The sequence below is a fragment of the Oncorhynchus kisutch genome, unplaced genomic scaffold (genome assembly GCF_002021735.2).
Source record: "Oncorhynchus kisutch isolate 150728-3 unplaced genomic scaffold, Okis_V2 Okis07a-Okis12b_hom, whole genome shotgun sequence".
Classification (NCBI taxonomy): Eukaryota; Metazoa; Chordata; class Actinopteri; order Salmoniformes; family Salmonidae; genus Oncorhynchus; species Oncorhynchus kisutch.
In genome coordinates this window covers 12,481,309-12,488,808 of record NW_022261984.1, presented here as the reverse complement: position 1 = coordinate 12,488,808, position 7,500 = coordinate 12,481,309, and the positions used below count along the sequence as shown (strand labels likewise).

The window sequence follows — 7,500 nt, the reverse complement described above, 5'->3', positions numbered from 1 at the left end:
GACCAGAGCCCTATGTCACCCTATTCCCTATGTAGTGCACTACTTTAGACCAGAGACCTATGGCACCCTATTCCCTATATAGTTCACTACTTTAGACCAGAGCCCTATGGCACCCTATTCCCTATATAGTGCACTACTTTTGAGAATGGAACTCACTGTGTCAACGGGTTAGCTAGTTTTAATAATAGTTCAATGGAATTGTTTTGAATTCTAAAACAATTCCATAGTGACAGTTCACCAGGTCTGTGGCCTCCATCTCTGGTCCTGGAGAATCCGAGGAGTGCAGGCTTTTGTTCCATCCCAGCAGTACATTGTCCCTGTCTCTCTATCGTTCTCTCTTCTCCCCAAATGACTACTGTATTTTGTGGTTGGTTGATATCTCAGAGTACAGTATAGTTGGTATCTCAGAGTACAGTATAGTTGGTATCTCAGAGTACAGTATAGTTGGTATCTCAGTACAGTATAGTTGGTATCTCAGAGTACAGTATAGTTGGTATCTCAGAGTACAGTATAGTTGGTATCTCAGAGTACAGTATAGTTGGTATCTCAGTATAGTTGGTATCTCTCAGTACAGTTGGTATCTCTCAGTACAGTATAGTTGGTATCTCAGTATAGTTGGTATCTCAGTACAGTACAGTTGGCTGGTATGTCAGATACCAGAATACGGCCACATTACCATAACGCTGTTTATACAGGAGTCTCAAGTATGAGGCTTACATCTAATTGTTGTACAGGATGAATGGGTAATTATGTGCTCGTGTCAACTGTCCTTACCGTAACAGGCCTGTCAGGACCAAGGACAACTGTCCTTACCGTAACGGGCCTGTCTTTACCGTAACGGGCCTGTCTTTACCGTAACGGGCCTGTCTTTACCGTAACGGGCCTGTCAGGACCAATGACAACTGTCCTTACCGTAACAGGCCTGTCAGGACCAATGACAACTGTCTTTACCGTAACGGGCCTGTCTTTACCGTAACGGGCCTGTCTTTACCGTAACGGGCCTGTCTTTACCGTAACGGGCCTGTCTTTACCGTAACGGGCCTGTCAGGACCAAAGACAACTGTCTTTACCGTAACGGGCCTGTCTTTACCGTAATGGGCCTGTCAGGACCAATGACAACTGTCCTTACCGTAACAGGCCTGTCAGGACCAATGACAACTGTCTTTACCGTAACGGGCCTGTCTTTACCATAACGGGCCTGTCTTTACCGTAACGGGCCTGTCTTTACCGTAACAGGCCTGTCTTTACCGTAACAGGCCTGTCAGGACCAATGACAACTGTCCTTACCGTAACGGGCCTGTCAGGACCAATGACAACTGTCTCTACTGTAACGGGCCTGTCTTTACCGTAACGGGCCTGTCTTTACCGTAACGGGCCTGTCTTTACCTTAACAGGCCTGTCAGGGCCAATGACAACTGTCTCTACCGTAACGGGCCTGTCTTTACCGTAACGGGCCTGTCAGGACCAATGACAACTGTCTTTACCGTAACGGGCCTGTCAGGACCAATGACAACTGTCTTTACCGTAACGGGCCTGTCAGGACCAATGACAACTGTCTTTACCGTAACGGGCCTGTCAGGACCAATGACAACTGTCTTTACCGTAGCAAGGGTGTGTGTGTGTGTGTGTGTGAGAGCGAGATAGACACACTCTCCTGGGCCTTAATACGAGTGTCTTGTTTCTTCATTCTATAAATACCACTCCCCCTAGAGCCATCTCAGACCAATCAACTCGGCCCTCTCCACCACTTCATTTGCATATTGCCAGCTGCCCTCAGAACAGCAGTGGGGGAATGACATGTCCAGAATGAAGGGTGTGTGTTGTGACATTAGAGAAATATAACAGATAGAATGTGAGTGTTGGTTCATTAGAGAAATATAACAGATAGAATGTGAGTGTTGGTTCATTAGAGAAATAGAACAGATAGAATGTGAGTGTTGGTTCATTAGAGAAATAGGAGAGATAGAATGTGAGTGTTGGTTCATTAGAGAAATAGAACAGATAGAATGTGAGTGTTGGTTCATTAGAGAAATAGGAGAGATAGAATGTGAGTGTTGGTTCATTAGAGAAATAGAACAGATAGAATGTGAGTGTTGGTTCATTAGAGAAATAGGAGAGATAGAATGTGAGTGTTGGTTCATTAGAGAAATAGAACAGATAGAATGTGAGTGTTGGTTCATTACAGAAATAGGAGAGATAGAATGTGAGTGTTGGTTCATTACAGAAATAGAACAGATAGAATGTGAGTGTTGGTTCATTACAGAAATAGGAGAGATAGAATGTGAGTGTTGGTTCATTAGAGAAATAGAACAGATAGAATGTGAGTGTTGGTTCATTAGAGAAATAGGAGAGATAGAATGTGAGTGTTGGTTCATTAGAGAAATAGGAGTGATAGAATGTGAGTGTTGGTTCATTAGAGAAATAGAACAGATAGAATGTGAGTGTTGGTTCGTTACAGAAATAGGAGAGATAGAATGTGAGTGTTGGTTCATTAGAGAAATAGGAGAGATAGAATGTGAGTGTTGGTTCGTTACAGAAATAGGAGAGATAGAATGTGAGTGTTGGTTCATTAGAGAAATAGGAGAGATAGAATGTGAGTGTTGGTTCATTAGAGACATAGGAGTGATAGAATGTGAGTGTTGGTTCGTTACAGAAATAGGAGAGATAGAATGTGAGTGTTGGTTCATTACAGAAATAGGAGAGATAGAATGTGAGTGTTGGTTCATTAGAGAAATAGAACAGATAGAATGTGTGTTGGTTCATTACAGAAATAGGAGAGATAGAATGTGAGTGTTGTTTCATTTGAGAAATATAACAGATAGAATGTGAGTGTTGTTTCATTAGAGAAATGCACTGTGAGTCCGTGTCCCTGTGGACAGTAAACAGGGATGGGGAACATAGCCCAGGCAACATTTGGGTCCAAAATCTGTACCGTGCTGTATTTGTAAAGACAAAATGTCACTGGCCTGGCGAGTTAGTTGGGCACATGTTCTACTAGTCTGGTCTGGATAGTAATATCCTCAGGTTAGTGGGTTAGCTGGGCACATTTTCTACTAGTCTGGTCTGGATAGTTGGGCACATTTTCTACTAGTCTGGTCTGGATAGTAATATCCTCAGATTAGTGGGTTAGTTGGGCACATTTTCTACTAGTCTGGTCTGGATAGTACTACCCTCAGACTAGTGGGTTAGTTGGGCACATTTTCTACTAGTCTGGTCTGGATAGTAATATCCTCAGATTAGTGGGTTAGTTGGGCACATTTTCTACTAGTCTGGTCTGAATAGTACTATCCTCAGACTAGTGGGTTTATTTGGGCACATTTTCTACTAGTCTGGTCTGAATAGTACTATCCTCAGACTAGTGGGTTAGTTGGGCGCATTTTCTACTAGTCTGGTCTGAATAGTACTATCCTCAGACTAGTGGGTTTATTTGGGCACATGTTCTACTAGTCTGGTCTGAATAGTACTATCCTCAGACTAGTGGGTTTATTTGGGCACATGTTCTACTAGTCTGGTCTGAATAGTACTATCCTCAGACTAGTGGGTTAGTTGTGCACATTTTCTACTAGTCTGGTCTGAATAGTACTATCCTCAGATTAGTGGGTTTTGTTCATTTCCAACCTCTGACTGTAAATCATCACCCGCTGTAAAGAATAGTGTGTGTGTGTGTGTGTGTGTGTCAGGTGACGATAGGAGAGGAGAGGGATGTCTTGTGACTTATCACCTCTGTGTGTCTTCATCTGACCCGCAGTTAACACACACACACACACTAACACACACCAAGTCACACTAACAGACACACACTAACACACACACACTAACACACACCAAGTCACACTCACACTAACAGACACACACTAACACACACCAAGTCACACTCACACATACACACACACACACACACTCAGGGCAATATACAGCGTCTGAGAGTTTGGGTGTCAAAAACTCTTGGGGCCCAAAACACTTCTGGTGAACAAATAGATGGTAGTTCCTAATCAGATGAACAAATAGATGGTAGTTCCTATTCAGATGAACAAATAGATGGTAATTCCTATTCAGATGAACAAATAGATGGTAGTTCCTAATCAGATGAACAAATAGATGGTAGTTCCTATTCAGGTGAACAAATAGATGGTAGTTCCTATTCAGGTGAACAAATAGATGGTAGTTCCTATTCAGATGAACAAATGGATGCTAATTCCTATTCAGATGAACAATAGATGGTAGTTCCTATTCAGATGAACAAATAGATGGTAGTTCCTATTCAGATGAACAAATAGATGGTAGTTCCTATTCAGGTGAACAAATAGATGGTAGTTCCTATTCAGATGAACAAATAGATGGTAGTTCCTATTCAGATGAACAAATGGATGGTAATTCCTATTCAGATGAACAAATAGATGGTAATTCCTATTCAGATGAACAAATAGATGGTAGTTCCTAATTCATTTAAAAGAAGTGGAAGAGGTTTTAAATTGAATTTTAATTCAATACAACTTTATCTTTTAGAGGAAATCAACCAATCAGGAAAGTATCCTGTTCACTTTGTAACCAATCAGGAATGGACCATGTTCACTTTCTAACCAATCAGATGGTATTTGTGTAATCACGGACAAACAAAATGGTTGATTTATACTAAATGAAACATAGCAGGTTTTGTAATGGTTGGTTATCATAGTTCGCTATTTCTCTTGGCGTTGTGCCTTTTGTCCATTGATCCCAGGTGAACAGGACTTCTATTAGACACACACACACACACACATACACACACACACTCTCCTTCCTCCACTCCCTCTTTCCTCTCCTCCCTTCATTTTTCCCTCCCTCCCTCCCTCCCTCCCTCCCTCCCTCCCTCCCTCCCTCCCTCCCTCCCTCCCTCCCTCCCTCCCTCCCCTCCCTCCCTCCCTCCCTCCCTCTTTCCTTCCTTCCATCCTTCTTTCCTTCCTTCCGATCTTCTACCTTTCCTTCTTCCTTTTTTCCTTCCTTCCTTCCTACCCTCTACCTTTCCTTCCTTCCTTCCTTCCTTCCTTCCTTCCTTCCTTCCTTCCTTCCTTCCTTCCTTCCTTCCTACCCTCTACCTTTCCTTCCTATTTTCTACCTTTCCTTCCTACCCTCTACCTTTCCTTCCTCCTTCCTTCCTCCTTCCTTCCTTCCTCCTTCCTTCCTTCCTTCCTACCTCCTTCCTTCCTTCCTACCCCCTTCCTTCCTTCCTACCCCCTTCCTTCCTTCCTTCCTACCCTCTACCTTTCCTTCCTATTTTCTACCTTTCCTTCCTACCCTCTACCTTTCCTTCCTCCTTCCTTCCTTCCTCCTTCCTTCCTTCCTTCCTTCCTACCCTCTACCTTTCCTTCTGGCTGAGGTTATAGAACACGTCTACTGAATGATCTTCTGGCTGAGGTTATAGGACACGTCTACTGAATGATCTTCTGGCTGAGGTTTTAGGACACGTCTACTGAATGATCTTCTGGCTGAGGTTTTAGGACACGTCTACTGAATGATCTTCTGGCTGAGGTTATAGGACACGTCTACTGAATGATCTTCTGGCTGAGGTTATAGGACACGTCTACTGAATGATCTTCTGGCTGAGGTTTTAGGACACGTCTACTGAATGATCTTCTGGCTGAGGTTATAAGACACGTCTACTGAATGATCTTCTGGCTGAGGTTATAGGACACGTCTACTGAATGATCTTCTGGCTGAGGTTTTAGGACACGTCTACTGAATGATCTTCTGGCTGAGGTTTTAGGACACGTCCACTGAATGATCTTCTGGCTGAGGTTTTAGGACACGTCTACTGAATGATCTTCTGGCTGAGGTTATAGGACACGTCTACTGAATGATCTTCTGGCTGAGGTTTTAGGACACGTCTACTGAATGATCTTCTGGCTGAGGTTTTAGGACACGTCTACTGAATGATCTTCTGGCTGAGGTTTTAGGACACGTCTACTGAATGATCTTCTGGCTGAGGTTTTAGGACACGTCTACTGAATGATCTTCTGGCTGAGGTTTTAGGACACGTCTACTGAATGATTTTCTGGCTGAGGTTTTAGGACACGTCTACTGAATGATCTTCTGGCTGAGGTTTTAGGACACGTCTACTGAATGATCTTCTGGCTGAGGTTATAGGACACGTCTACTGAATGATCTTCTGGCTGAGGTTATAGGACACGTCTACTGAATGATCTTCTGGCTGAGGTTTTAGGACACGTCTACTGAATGATCTTCTGGCTGAGGTTTTAGGACACGTCTACTGAATGATCTTCTGGCTGAGGTTTTAGGACACGTCTACTGAATGATCTTCTGGCTGAGGTTATAGGACACGTCTACTGAATGATCTTCTGGCTGAGGTTATAGGACACGTCTACTGAATGATCTTCTGGTTGAGGTTTTAGAACACGTCTACTGAATGATCTTCTGGCTGAGGTTATAGGACACGTCTACTGAATGATCTTCTGGCTGAGGTTATAGGACACGTCTACTGAATGATCTTCTGGCTGAGGTTATAGGACACGTCTACTGAATGATCTTCTGGCTGAGGTTTGTCCTCACATTGTGTTTTCGTCTGGAACTGTTCTGATACAACGACAGGAACACGTTGAATCGTTGAAGATTGTTGACGTAACCAAGGGTCTCCAGTACAACCGTACAAACCTGTCTGTGTTTCATTCAAGGGCAGATAGCCTTCACTACCAGCCTCTTTATGGTTAAACTAGCTGGCCTCATTTAGTCAGGGGAAATATCTCTCTTCAATCAATGTCCTTTCTACCAGCCTCCTTTAGTCAGGGGAAATATCTCTCTTCAATCAATGTCCTTTCTACCAGCCTCCTTTAGTCAGGGGAAATATCTCTCTTCTATCAATGTCCTTTCTACCAGCCTCTTTAGTCAGGGGAAATATCTCTCTTCAATCAATGTCCTTTCTACCAGCCTCCTTTAAAAAATATCTTGGAACATTTGTTGTCAATTTGTAATAGTTTGTATGTTCTTCTATCCTCTCTCCCTCATCTTCCCTCTCCTCATCTTCCCTCTCCCTCATCTTCCCTCTCTGTCTCTCTCCCTCTCTCTCTCTCCCTCTCCCTCTCTCTGTCTCTCTCTCTCTCTCTGTCTCTCTCTGTCTCTCTCTGTCTCTCTCTGTCTCTCTCTCTCTGTCTCTGTCTCTGTCTCTGTCTCTGTCTCTGTCTCTGTCTCTGTCTCTGTCTCTGTCTCTCTCTCTGTCTAGGGGCTGGTGTGTTCTTCCTGTCCTGTTCAGAAGGAGAGCAGATCAGTTTCCTGTTTGACTGTATAGTCAGAGGCATCTCTCCAAGTAGAACACCTAGTGGCCTCAGACCTAACCTACCAGGTATATACACACACACACACACACACACACACACACACACACACACACACACACACACACACACACACACACACACACACACACACACACATACACTATAGAAGGCAGACGGGTCAACCATTGTTTATCAGTCCTCAGTCAAAGGCATCTCTCTCTCTCTCGTATTT

General features: G+C 43.6%; 1 protein-coding gene across 1 annotated transcript in view; it reads left to right on the top strand.

Annotated features, from left to right (window-relative positions):
* The window catches only part of LOC116360172 (protein Dok-7-like), a 55,311-nt gene that overhangs the window by 22,828 nt on the left and 24,983 nt on the right, over nucleotides 1-7,500 (top strand). The window contains exon 5 of the mRNA XM_031814987.1: nucleotides 7,214-7,333. Coding sequence (XP_031670847.1) covers nucleotides 7,214-7,333 — 120 coding nt within the window. The remainder of the gene's footprint in view (nucleotides 1-7,213; nucleotides 7,334-7,500) is intronic.